Genomic DNA, 14020 nt, shown 5'->3' with positions numbered 1-14020 from the left:
ATTGCTTCTCATTGGCCAAGCCTAGGTCACAACCCCTCTCCCTGTGTGTGAGGAGGGCCGGGAAAGAGAATGACAACCATCTTCCAGCTTTGAGAGTGGCAGGTGGACTCTGCTGTGTAAAGTGGAGGATTCCCCACACATTCAGGGCATTCAAAGACAAAGACTGTATTAGTTTGCTAAAGCTGCCATAAAATACAACAGTCTGGGTGGATTAAACAACAGAAATTTGTTTTCTCATGGTCCTGGAGCTTAGGAGTCCAAGATCAAGGAGTTGGCAGGTTTGGTTTCTCTTGAGGCCTCTCTCCTTGGCTTATAGACTGCTGTCTTCTCACTGCATCTTCACCCAGCCTTTTCTCTTTGGGTGTGCATCCTTGGCATCCCTTCCTCTTGTTATAGGACATCAGTCATACTGGATTAGGACCCCACCCTTATGACCTCATTTAACCTTAGTTACCTCCCTAAAGGCCCGAACTCCAAATACAGTCACATTCTGAAGTACTGGAGTTCACAGCTTCAACAACATATAAACGTTGTGGGAACACAATTCAGCCCATAACAGGCAAGGAGTCCAGTGAGGATGTTACTTGAAATGATCTAGGCAAGAGATATTGGCGGCCTGAACCAAGGCAGTGGCATTGAGGTTTGGAAGGGGGGCACAAATTCAAGAGCTATCATGTCGGAAACAGTTAACAGGATCTGACGATCAACTAAATGTGGTGGTTATGAAAGAGGAAGACTTCCAGGAAAGCACTCAGAGAGACCACAGCCAAATCAAGAAGTCAGGAAACAAATGCTTAGAAACCTTGGTGTTTTCAGGCCCAGCCCCGTGGCCGAGTAGTTAGTTCGTGCACTCTTCTTCGGCGGCCCAGGGCTTCAAGGGTTTGGATCCTGGGCGCAGACATGGCACTGCTCATCGAGCCATGCTGAGGTGGCATCCTACATGCTGTAACTGGAAGGACCCACAACTAAAAATACACAACTATGTACCGGGGGGCTTTGGGGAGAAAAAGGAAAAATAAAATCTTTAAAAAAAAAAAAAAAGAAAGAAATCTTGGTGTTTTGGATCTATGAGGATTGTAGATGGGCAAAGAGTAAGTCGTCTTAATATGTAATAAACGCAGCTGTGGTCCAGGCCCCTTTAGCCTAAATCTACCCTTTCATCTCAAACCCTTGGCTTGCTAGATATAAAAAATGTTATGTTCTGAATGTTGAAAACATCATATATTTAAATTTCAACTCAATCTATATTTGGTGAGAACCTACTACTTTGCTGGTCTCAGTGCCAGCTCCTCGAGTTACAAAATGAACATCAGCTAGCATTGATTGAGTTTGAATTATGAAGGCTGTGCATCAGAATCATCTGTGGGACTTATGCCCAGGCCCCACCTCCGGAAAATCTCATTTAGGAAATGGGGCTCATGAATCTATATCAAAACAAACAAACACAAAAAGACTTTACAAGGGATTCTGTTATACAGCTAGGATGAAAAGCTATCAATAAGTCAGGCATTATTAGGACTTTTCTGTATATCTTGTTTGATTCTAATTCTAATCACCCTAACACACAAGTCTCATTATTTGAGTTTATAATCTGGTGGAGAAATGCATACATGTACACAAGTAATCACAGGGATTTTAATAAGGAAAAAATCACTTTGGGGGAGAAATGCATCCATTTATTCAACATTTATCAGACACGTAGTAAGGGCCAAGCACTGGGCTTGAGTTAGAAAGATGAAAAGAACATAATGTCATCAGCCAGAAGCTCCAGGTCTGAAGAGATTATGAGTATAAAAATCTCAAAGTACAGGGGCCGGCCCGGCGGCACAGCAGTTAAGTGTGCACATTCACCTTCGGCGACCTGGGGTTCGCTGGTTCAGATCGTGGGTGCAGACATGGCACTGCTTGGCAAGCCATGCTGTGTTGGGCATCCCACATATATAGCAGAGGAAGATGGGCACGGATGTTAGCTCAGGGCCAGTCTTCCTCAGCAAAAACAGGAGGATTGACGGCAGATGTTAGCTCGGGGCTAACCTTCCTCAAAAAAAAAAAAAAACTCAAATTATAATACTGAACTGAATTCTATTCTAAGAATTATGTACAACAGGTGACAGAACAACCAAAGCACAAAGGAGAAGACAGGTCACTGTGATAGGGAAGTATTTGAGATTCCACTTAAGCCAAGTTTTAAATAATGAATTGGAACTCACCAGGCACACAAAGGGAGGAGGCCTATTCAGGCAGAGGAAACATCATGTACCAAGGTGGGGCTGAGAAAGAAGCACACTGAAGCAGATGAGAGAATTCCTTCATGGATGGATGAATCTGTTTGGAGTAGAGAGACTGGCATCAAAGAAGGTAGGAAAGATGGTAGGTGCTGCATATTGAAGAGACCTTATATATGAAATTAAGAAATCTGGAGTTTATCCTACAGATTCGTGGTTTTCAAATTATACTCAGTGGGGCTATGAGTATTCCTTGGAGTCCACTGAGAGTGAGGAGTGGGGTGTGGGGCCAGGTGGGCAGGGCTCTTGGTCTCCCACCCTTGTTTCAACCACACCAGCTCTGTTTTTATCCATGTAACTGTGGGCATCAGTGAAAGACTTCTTCTTTTAAACAAAGGATTCCATGATAAAGGAAAGTTTGAAAACCATAGCTTTAGGTGATGATAAACCATTGGAGAATTTTAAGCAGGAGAGTGCAGTGAGTGAAAAGAATTGCCAAAAGTGTCAGATGCTGAAGAGATGTCAGGAAAAACAAGTTCTAAAAAGTGTCCTTTAGTTTGGCAACTGGAAAGTGACCTTATTGAAAACAGTTGATGGGGATGGGTAGGGAGTGGAGAACAGAATGCAGTGGATAGTGGAATGAAAAGGAGGAGAAAAGGTGGAGATTATGCTCTTAAGAGTCTTAGATAGTAAGCAATGGAAGGAGTTTGGCAATAGTCAAAGTGGAATTTATCCAATTCACAAGTCCCCCGCCTTTGCTAAATGATACTCCATCCACATGGTCATAGGGTGGGCTTCTGGAAGCCATGTGTGTACATGGCTGCCCTCTTGGCTGTAGTTTACTGGCCCTTGATGGGGTACGTCATCCAAGCTGGGTCAACACTTCCAGCAAGAAATTTAGAATTTGGGCCAAGAGAGAAAGTCCTTTCTCTCCAGTTGGTTGGTTAATCTTGGGAGCAGGGCCTGGAGAGTGAGATGAAGTGAGCTTCAAGTGTGCAGAAGAACGAAGAAGATGTGTGGAAAGGACAGAGCGGAGGGAGCATCCAGGGTTTACATGCCCTGGTTCCAAATCCTTCTCGTGGTCCATGGAAAGCCCGTCATCTGGGTTTGGGGTGAAACCATCATATCTTATCATTTTTGCCTTACTCAAATAGTGTCTCTTACTCACAAAAAAATGATTCTTTCTGATACAGAGGTGTATGCTTTTATTTCTTCCTCTCTTCTTCAAAGAGAAAAGAAAGGTCAGTTGAGAGGTAGGGAAAGGGGATAATTGATAGAGTCATTCTCAGAGAATGGAAGGGGTGAGGTCCGGGCACAAGGAAGAGGTGCACTTTCCTCTGAGATAGGTGGGTAAGAAGTAAGGAAGATGGGAATGTAGATGAATATATGGGTTAGGGTTAGGAAGAGTGTTCCCACCTAATGACTCCTATTTTCTTTGTGAAGAGTCAAAATTATCTACAGATCATGAGAGAGGTGGGCTACAGCTTGAGTGGCAAAGGTTGGGAAGAGCTATCATGCCAGTGGGCCAGGGATCTGGCCACAGATAAATAATACAGACAGTTGAAAGTCCTAAGTATGTAGTTTCTAGTTCTTGTATCACTAAATGCAGTGAAGCAGAGCCTCAGCCCTAAAAGCCTTCACCTCTTGCCCATTCAGTCCCCTTTAAAATACAACACTGGGGCCCAGTGGCGTAGTGGTTAAGTTTGCAGGCCCCACTTCAGTGGCCTGGGGTTAGCAGGTTGGGATCCTGGGCACAGATCTAACACCGCTTGTCAAGCCATGATGTGGTGGCATCCCACATAAAATAGAAGAAGACTGGCACAGATGTTAGCTCAGTGACAATCTTCCTCAAGCATAAAGAGGAAGATTGGCAATAGATGTTAGCTCAGTGACAACCTTTCTCACCACAAAAAAAAAAAAAAGAGTCTTGGGGTGAGAGTTTGGGGGTGTGAAGTGAACATGTGGGAGCCAGATAGCAGGAGACATTCAAGGTTGAGCTTGAGCATGGAATGTTCTGGATGAGACAAGTTTTAAGGTGGGAACATTTAAGGACTGTCTGAAGTGACATATTTTGAGACAAAGAGATAAACTTTCTTCTTTCTCTGTGAATGGCACCACCTCCCACCAGTCACCCAAACCTGAAACCTGGAGTCACCCTAGGAGTTTAGTCCTTTTTTCCTCCCTCATATTCAGTTGGCTATCAGATTCTTTCAGTTGTATTTCCTAAACACCTCTTGATTGCAGTTGCCTTGGTTGAAAACCTTGATATTGCTTACAGCATTTGGTTTCAGTCCCAATGGTCCCACCTCTTGCTCCACTCTCCTTTAAAACTCAAATCAGATAACGTCACTCCTAGAATTAAACTCTTCCAATGGCTTCCCATTGCCTTAAAATACAAATGCCTTAGCATGGCTGACAAGGTCCTTTGTATCTGGTCACTGTTGACCTCTGTGCTTTGGTCACATAGTTCCCTGTGACTAAAGGTCCTTGCAAAGACCTTCCTCACCTTCCCTTGGATCTTACTTTTTCAAGACTCCTCATATCTGCAGAGATATGAGAACCCTTATTTCCTTCCCCAGGAGAAATGGCTGTCAGAGTATGAGTAGCCCCCTGCGCATACTCCTGGCCCAGAACTTACCACACGCTTCCCCCTCTGGTTTGAGAGCTCTAGAGGGGAAACATTGTTTACTTCACCTGTAAACTTCAGAGCCTACCATATGGGTCTGGCCACAGTACATGCTCAATGGATGCTATAGAACGAATGAATGTTGACATCACCTTAGCTGACGGTAGGAGTTGGGGTGGAGGACTGTGAGTCATAGGCCAAAGTCCTGGATGAACATGAGGGTTCACCAGCTGTGTTTTATGGGGCCTGGCCATCAATAAACTCTTCTAGGGAAATCGCATTGTCTACTTGTCAGCTGTCCTGCAGCCCCCATCCTGACCCCATTCCTGTACAAATGATTAGTTGAGTGATCCCACCCTTCCATTGGCTTGCCAGGGACCTGTGTGACCTGTCATGAAAAGATGAGCTGCGTTAATCCAATTTTCTCCTGGAATCTGGGAATTGGGAAACAGATTAAAGTGATAAGCTCCAGAAGCAGAGGGTGATAGGCTATAGCAACAATTGTCAAGAAATATAGAGCAGAAATGGCAGTGTGGCCCTGAAACTTATTTTTACGACCTGTGAAATGTTTTCTAGTATTTTGAAAGTGTTGCCAAATTTGAAAATTGGGAGGTATCACGTTAAAATCCGGCTATTGCTTTTCTTGTACAATCTGAAGGTCTCATACGGCAAAAACTTACTGGAACTGAGCAGTACACAGGGCATGTGCTTTCCCCTTCACCATGGCTGAGCCCCCTCCATACTGCTTACACTTGGCCAGCTTCATTCCTTTACATTATCTGCTTGGCACCTACAGCCATCTGACAACCAGCTTGTTGAAGGAACCAGTAGTGATGAGGGATTATATGCAAGCCAGGTTGACAGGGGAACAGAACCCATAAGAGAGCAGAGAGGAAACTTGCCATGAGTCGAGGAGTAGGTGAGAAAGAGAGAGATACAGCCACCAAAAGAGGGAAATCATTTCTCAGCAATGCCTGGGTTCCTGGGCTTCCCAGTTCCAGTACCTGCCCCTGGTTACTCTCATCATAACTCCCTTTTCTTGAGATAACTTGCAATGCAATTAGGCAAGTGAAGGCAGGGAGTTACTAGGAAATTGGTGGATAACAGCAATGAGGAAAGTGAGTGTTATAGCTGGATGACATTAGCCTGAAAAAAGAAGAAATTCCTGCATTAAGGTGAAATGTGAACTGTAAGTTGCTGTCAAGAGTTTGACTCTTGCTGACTGTATCCTGGCCCAGGAGGATTAAGGAGGTGGGGACTGGACAACTTTGCTCAAGAGGATGTATAATCAAAAGTATCCTCAAAGGAAATCCGAAGCATTCTGGGAAGGGCTATGGGCATGCAGGGTTCCAGACGGTTTGGAGAAAGGGGCTGGGAAGTCTGAGGAGAAAAAATTTGGCAGAGATTTAAGGTTTGATCATTTATATCCTTTAAGACTGTAGACTGGCCCTGGTAATTAACCTTCACTGTGTGTTGAAAAGAGAGGTCTGTATTTCAGCAAACAGAGAAGGCTTCCTGAAAGAGGTGGCATTTGAGCTGCATTTTAAAGAGGAGAAGAAAAGGAAATGCGTCACAGGCAGACAGCCACAACTGCAAAGGTCGAATTCTAAAGGGGAGAGTTGGCAGTTTGCAGTTAGAGTCTGTCGTCATGGGACCTGTGTTTGACCCAAGTCACCTAGCAGGTTATTGTTATATCTTGGGGCCTTGGTTTCCATTATTATAGCAGTTAAGTTCTCACGTTCCGCTTCAGCGGTCCGGGGTTCGGGGTTCACCGGTTCAGATCCCAGGCGCAGACCTACACACTGCTTGTCAAGCCATGCTGTGGCGGCATCCCACATACAAAGTAGAGAAAGATGGGCATGGATGTTAGCTCAGGGCCGGTCTTCCTCAGCAAAAAAGAAGAGGATTGGCAGCAAATGTTAGCTCAGGGCTAATCTTCCTCAAAAAAAAAAAAATTATATTTCTTCTATTCTAAGACTCACTGTTGCCACCCCATCCCACTTCTAATATTTCTTAACTTAGGAGATATCTTATAATAGATACCCCAAAATTCTTGCTTTACCACAGGGCAGAAAAGAAAAATTGAGACAGTGTTATCACTAAATGGGTATATTAGCCGTCCACAGAAAGATGTTCATCTGCAAATTAGCTTAGTTGAGTTATTTGCAGTGATGGTGCCTTGCAGTTGAATTTTAATTTGACTCCCAAAGTGTGACTTTAGGTGTCTTCCAAAAGGTTACATTGTGTTGAAGCATTGAAACAATAAAGTTATTGTCTATACAGATTACATCAGGAACACAATTAAATGCAGAAATGGCCTCTCTTTCTAAATTTGACATAGAGTTTACAAGTCTGGAAGCGGCTGGCTTGATCAACTGAAGTGTCTGAAGACACTGAAAGTTTACCTGTCAATGGTTTCTAGCGATCAAGAGAAGCTGTGTAGATTCCAGGGATATGTAATGCAATTTAAAAAAGAAACAAAGTTTATAACCAAATAAGAAACATACAACGCTCGGCTATTCTTTGAACTGTCTCAAAATTGTATTGTTATTTTTTAAAGATGCTACAGAGATCAAGATATAACAATAGGTTATGAAAAAAAAGCAAGCCATCATGCTATAACTAGCCGATGGTCAAATGGGTTTTATAAGACTTTAGGCTGTGGAAGTGAGGCGGCTTAAACTTAACCTTTGATTACAGTACTGAAGAAGAAAGTGGTACAATTATGATAATAGCCAACATTTACGGGATGATTACTATGTGGTACTGTGTTAAGTGCCTTTAGAGTTGTTATCTATTTTAGCCTCAGGACAACTCTATCAGATCACTGGTGTTATCTTCTTTTTACAGAGAGAAAGCCAGGAGCTAAATCCAGGATGTTTGCCTCTAGACTCATTCAGAGCCACCGTGCTGTCCGAACACCCTTACCTGTGCGTTTTTACGGATATGCCTATGCTTTTTAGGTTGTTTTAAAAAGTCTACATTTAAATATAACGTATCCATGGTACTTTTTACAATCAGTGGCGTCTTAGAATCAAAAGGATGGTAAATACCTGCCTTGCAGGATTATTGTTAGGATCAGATGATGACCATCTTGCAGTGTTCCTAGAAAAATCGTGGATCAGAGGGCAAGTCTTGCAAGTCAGAGAGAGCCTGATTTTGGAAACTCTATCATCTTAGAACTGGCAAGGCTACTGAGAAAGGTGTCAGTAAGGAGGAATGTCTCCCGCGGTTTTGAGAGCGGTTCCTCCACCTGGAAGGCCCTACCTCTCATACCTGTCCAAATCCTTCCGATCTTTCCATGTTCACCCCAAATGCCAGCTCCTTCAGCAAGTCTCTGCTTATATGAAAAGATATACATGGGAGATATTTCCAAATTATTAAGAGATGAAGCCAATAACTGAAAGGCGGATTTTATCATTAAAGTTACCCTTGCGCCTCTCCTGGCCTCAGTTTCTCTAATCTGAAAGGTCGCGGTGGTTTAGGCTATCTTTTTCTTTTACAATTTCTACTCCTACCTACCCTCTTCAGATTTCTGCCAAAGCTGCCTTAAGAAGCTACTCTCCTCAGACCTGCAGGCGGCGGCTCCTCAGCGTAAGCAGCTCAGCAGGGCGGGGCTGAAGAAGCAGGAGAGGCGGGGGCTCCGCGGGAAGCGCGCCGCGCAGCCACGTGACTTCCTTCCCAAGGAGCCTCAGCGGCCGGCCTCCCAGCAACCGGTGCGTCCCGCCTAACGACGCTCGCGCATCCCGGTTGGCCCTCGGGGACGCCGGGGGCAAGGAGGCACCCACGGTCGCGCTGCTCATTGGCTCGGGCTGCCGTCGCTCAGGCGCGTTGCCGGAGCGCCCGCAGGCGGTGCTGCCGGAAGCCCCGCCCATTAGCCGCCGGGTTCGTGGCTGGCTGGCTGAGCCTGTCACTCCCGGGCCGTTTCCCTGAGGCCGGCGCTCTACTGGGGGCGGGAGGAAGAGGGGCCGGACTGGGGCCTGACGAGCCGTAGCTGTTGCCGCCGTCTTCGCGGCTGCTATGACCAGCGGGCGAGGCGCCTCCTGCAGCTCCGCGCGGCCCTAGTCGCGGCAGTGCGGCCGCCGTAGCCGTCTGGGTCCCCAGCGCGGCCGCTCCCGCGGCTCCCTCGGCCCTTCCAGCGCCGCCTGCGAGGCGAGGCAGAGGCACGATGAAGATGACGGTGGATTTCGAGGAGTGTCTGAAGGACTCGCCCCGCTTCAGGTAACCGGCGTGGCCGCCTGGCGCCGGGCCGGCATCCCCCAGAGCTGCCTCCCCCGGCGGTGGGGGCGTGAGAGCCGGCCCGCGGGACGCGCGCGGGGCCCCGCAGCCCGCGCCTTCGACGGGGCGAGCGGCCGATGCCGCCCTCCCGACCGCGAGGGCACTGCAGCCCCGGCCACCCCTCCTGAGGGGCGAGGCTGGGCCGGGAGGGGGACGTCGCCTCCTCATCCCCCCTCCCCGCCCTGTGCCCGGGGCGGAGCGCCGCGCTCCGAGGAACCGGGGTGCAGCCGCGTCCCCGAGGACTGGTGCCCTCTGCGGGCGCGCGCGCTCGGCCCTTCCTCTCGCAGCTCATCCTTTCCCCTTCCTTCCGCTCCTGCTGGGTTTCCACCCCCACCCCACCCCCTCCTCCAGGGAGCCCGCGGGCCCCCCTCGCGCAGTTCACTTAGTTCCTCTTTGCGCCTTTCCGCTCCCCTTACCCCGGGGAGGGGGAGTGGGGGCGAAGTGGGACGGCGCTTACTGCCGCTTGCGTGTCCCCCCTGCCGGAGGGGGCTCGGGTGGGCGCTGGCGGTGGATGTGCCCGGGGGCCGGGGGCGGGAGTGCAGTGACCCGCCACCTTCCGTCGACCCCGGTCCGGGAGATCTGCTTTTCTCTTGCGCCTGAGCTCTTTGAAGGGGGCCCCGCCGTCGAGAGGTGCTGGGTCGAGGGGCGAGGACGAGGAGCAACAGTGCATTTCTGTCTTGAGAACGGAAGTAGGAGGGCCCTGAAGACTGCATTTGTGTTCCTCTTCCAGCAGCGTCGGCCCGGGAGGGCCCTGGATCGCAGTCGGATGCTCCCAGTGGATCTGTCACATAAACTGACGTGCTGGCACTCAGATTCACATGGGCCCGCCCTCCCTCCCGAGTGGGAGGCGGCGGTCCTGAGGGTGCCCGGAGTGCATGCTCTTTCCGTTTCGCGCATCGTAGGAAACTCTTGAATTGTTTTGGAGAATGGAGCTGTGCTAGGTTGCGTTTTACAGTGCATTTACAAGGCTGTCCTTAGGCGTTAAGAAAATAAGGCCTTAAAACTTCCGTTAGTAGTGACATTTCTTGAACGCTTCCCTAGAGCATTGGTGTGTGTGTGCCCGCTGATCTCTGTGCCAAGCCTGGGTTGTAAATTCATGCATCCTCCGCCTGAGAACTCACTGTTCTCATCCTCATCACTGTTAATTTGATTTCCCATTCTCTTTCCAGTGAAAAGCAAAGAGAAATATTGTAAAGTTAAGGAACTCCTACTTTTAAGAGAAAATTTAAGATCGTTTTTTGGTTTTGACTTTTGGGTTTTTTGTGGGTTTGTTTTTGGTGTTAATTTTATTTGGAGCTTAGCGTCCTTGCTTGTGAAAAGCTGCACTTGGTTTGATTGCTATTGTTGGTATTAGTTTTTGAAACTTTTATGCTCTGAGTGTAATTGAAGGACTGGCAGGAGACACAAATGGATTGTCTAGGATAGTTCGCAGGTTAAATTCCAGGACCATGTGCAATTGAAGTAATTTTTAAAACGTACCTTTGAAAGTTCTGCTTTTTGTGAAATTTTTATTAATATGACTCAGCTATTTATGTTTTAGTGAGTTAATCACGGCATTTTTCTCCTAGAGAATGTGGCTTTGTGCTCAGTTTGTTTCACATTTTAAGTTTGACTTTTTTAGAAAACAAGTTGAAAGAAGTGGTTTGGAAATGCTTCCAGCCACTGATGTTGGTCACAAACCATGTGATATCTTTGTTTTTGAAATAAAGGAATCATTGAATATAAAATAAGAAAAGGATACTGATTGAGTTATATGGAGTATGATACTGAACTTTTGTTAAACTTGAATATAATACCTGTTCTATTTTAATTAAGATATTAGAGATTTTCAAGAGTTGTTTCCAATATTCCAACTATTATGGGCTGCAGATTGGGAAGAAAAACCAAGATTCAAAGAGCTCCAATATCTTGCATACATTTTTGGCACTAGATTAGATTTGCAGTAGAGCAAAGAATGCCAAGGAATAAAAGTCTCATCATTTACATTCCTAATTTTTTGTGTGTGTGTGTGTGTGAGGAATATTGTCCCTGAGCTAACATCTGTTGCCAATCTTCCTCTTTTTGCTTGAGGAAGATTGTTGCTGAGCTAACATCTGTGCCAGTCTTCCTCTATTTTATGTGGGTTGCCACCACAGCATGGCTTGACCAGCAGTGCTAGATCTGCTCAGGGATCCGAGCCTATGAACCCTGGGCCACTGAAGTGGAGCTCGAGAACTTCAGCACTACACTACTGGGCTGGCCCCTTACATTCCTAATTTTTACAGTTTTTCTATAACCCTATTACTTTGTAGGTTTCTATAGCATTTGAAAAGAATATTTCAGAAGTCTTTTTCTTCACATGCTTTATATATAAGAGAAACTTGGCTTTTAAGAGTATTGTGCATGTTAACGAATGGTATATTGAAACTTTCCTATCAAAATAGATTTGTGAGAGCTGGGCTTCTTTTTTTTTTCTTTTGAGAGCAAGGCAGCTGCACTGTTTATGCCTTTTAGTGTCCTGATCTATTGTGCTGTTTTTAGACTAATTACTATTTTTCTTTTCTTTCACAAATGAATCTTGTGGTATTAAAGTCAGCCACGTGGATGTAACTGCCTTGAGTGCTGTAGAATTAATGCAAAAGGCAGGTCTTGGTGAAGAAAAATTTCACCAGTGCTGAACTTTAATCATTAATTTCCTGTTAAACTGATAAAACATGACTGGGGACTGGTTGAAAGCTGGGGGGGGGGGGGGGGGGAAGGATCTTGCAGTTGCAACATTGTCTTTAGTAATTTGAATAAAGCTGGTGGTTACTTTTACATTCCAATGAACTTGTTGTTTCTTTGTTTGTGTTTGTTTTTAGATTGGAAGGCACATTTCATTGTATAATTTTGGGTTCTCTTTTTAGTTTTTTAAAAACCAATCTAAAGGTCAAAATCTTGTTCATCCAAAAATCTGCTAGAAAGTAAATGCGTCTAAGTGTACTTTTTTAAAGTGGGAATTTTGCCATTTTGACTAACATTTATTGGAGGAGTTTGAACTTGTTTGGGCCGTAAATTGTATATGTAGCTGCTGTTTAAAATTTTATACAATTTTAGTAAAAATTGTGTTATGCTTCACTCAAGAAGTGGACATTTTGTTTGAAACAAAAAGTTGAATTAATCAGTGCTTTCTGAATTGTGAAAGATTTTTGCTCTGACCAATGCTCAAATATAAAAAATGTTAGCATTAGTAAGCCTTCAGACACTTCAGGCTTTATCCAATACAATTATTTTTTATCCTTAACAATGTTTGTTATGCACCATTCTGAAGGTTTTTTGTTGGTAGATTTTATTTCAGATGTGATCCTTGTTCAGTAACTTAAAAATCCTTGAAAAGCGTTTTGGGGCAAAAAGTTTTAAAGGGTGAAAGCCATTGGAATAAAATGTAACTATATACATATATATGTTGGTTATGTTTTGCTGTTAAGGTGGTATCAATCCTGGCTGCTTTGTACTTTGCCTTCCATCTTTAGAACAGGTACTAACAACTGGCACTTTTTTATTTTTAAAGATTTTATTTTTTCCTTTTTCTTCCCCCCCCCCCCCCCCCAGTACATAGTTGTATATTCTTCGTTGTGGGTCTTTCTAGTTGAGGTATGTGGGACGCCGCCTCAGCGTGGTTTGATGAGCAGTGCCATGTCCGCGCCCAGGATTCGAACCAACGAAACACTGGGCCGCCTGCAGTGGAGCGCGAACTTAACCACTCGGCCACGGGGCCAGCCCCACAACTGGCATTTTATACATGTAAAACATAGTGGGCAAGGGATGAGGGGAAATATGTTTTTATCTCAGAAGTGGTAGAATGGAATTATAATGTAGTTTTATCGTGAACCACAATATAGGAATCCTGCTATTCTTCATTGCAGCTTCTAATTCTTTTTTTTTTAATTTAAAGATTTTATTTTTTTCCTTTTTCTCCCCAAAGCCCCCCCACCCCACCCCTGGTACATAGTTGTATATTCTTCATTGTGGGTCCGTCTAGTTATGGCATGTGGGATGCTGCCTCAGCGGTTTGATGAGCAGTGCCATGTCCGCGCCCAGGATTCGAACCAACGAAACACTGGGCCGCCTGCAGCGGAGCGCGTGACCTTAACCACTCGGCCACAGGGCCAGCCCCGCAGCTTCTAATTCTTCATTTAATGTAATATCAACTTAAGTTGACATAAGGAAGAACAAGCTTTTTATAATGCACCAGACTTCATGCTAGATGCTTTTATACCTACTCTCTCATTTAATGTTAAAATATGTTGTGAGGTAAGAATTATTATCCTCATTTTTAACACGTTAAAAAAAATCCCAAACTGGATATTTTGAGAAGTTAAATTGACTTTCTTAATGGTGAACTTTCAAATGGTGGAACTGGAAGTGAATTCCCTCTTTTACTCTTTCTCTCTCTCTCTCCAAGGCTTTAATTGCATTAATTAAACTTGCATTGTTTGTGTATGTTGTCTTTTATCGTACAGAAATTTAAAATGTGGCTTTGGTGTATTGCCTAGAACAGTCTCCTCTATCCCATTATTGTGGGATATTTTTCCAACATTTTGTAGTAATTTTTAGTTTCATATAATGCACCTGGATTTTAGTTTTGAGTGTGGGAGATAATCTAATTTTAATTTCTTCCTAATGGAAGCCACTTGTCCTAACACTTTTTTTGAATAATCCATCCTTTCCCCATTGATTTAAAATTACACACACATATACATACATACATGCATACATGTTTTTTTTCCCCTGGATTCTACTTTTCACTAGTGTATCTGTCTATTCTCCTCTAAATACCATTAATATTTAGTTACAATACTATATAGTCTGTTATGATTTCTGGTGGGATAAATTTTTCCTTTTTATTGTTTTTTTCAAAAGTTTAATTAGT

The 14020-nt window shown here is 44.8% G+C and overlaps 1 protein-coding gene and 1 long non-coding RNA gene across 8 annotated transcripts in view; one reads left to right on the top strand and one right to left on the bottom strand.

The window, feature by feature from the left end:
- Positions 1 to 1654: 1654 nt before the first annotated feature.
- Positions 1655 to 8499, bottom strand: LOC138919177 (uncharacterized). Of its 2 annotated transcripts, none has more exons than XR_011429154.1 (3): positions 8374 to 8499; positions 2211 to 2325; positions 1655 to 2038 (listed from the first exon to the last, which is right to left on the bottom strand). It is a non-coding gene; the product is annotated as an uncharacterized lncRNA (long non-coding RNA). The 2 variants fall into 2 exon arrangements; XR_011429153.1 differs by having other exon boundaries at positions 1655 to 2034.
- A 91-nt stretch (positions 8500 to 8590) lies between these two features.
- The window catches only part of ACAP2 (ArfGAP with coiled-coil, ankyrin repeat and PH domains 2), a 143896-nt gene continuing 138466 nt past the window's right edge, over positions 8591 to 14020 (top strand). For all 6 annotated transcript variants that reach the window (XM_070243487.1, XM_023623537.2, XM_070243484.1 and 3 more), the window contains exon 1: positions 8591 to 9072. In XM_070243487.1, the coding sequence (XP_070099588.1) occupies positions 9020 to 9072 (53 nt within the window). In that variant the 5' untranslated portion in view covers positions 8591 to 9019. The remainder of the gene's footprint in view (positions 9073 to 14020) is intronic.

This window comes from Equus caballus, chromosome 19, assembly GCF_041296265.1.
Source record: "Equus caballus isolate H_3958 breed thoroughbred chromosome 19, TB-T2T, whole genome shotgun sequence".
In the NCBI taxonomy this organism is placed as follows: Eukaryota; Metazoa; Chordata; class Mammalia; order Perissodactyla; family Equidae; genus Equus; species Equus caballus.
The sequence above is the reverse complement of the archived record's forward strand: the minus strand, read 5'-3'. Positions and strand labels throughout refer to the sequence as shown.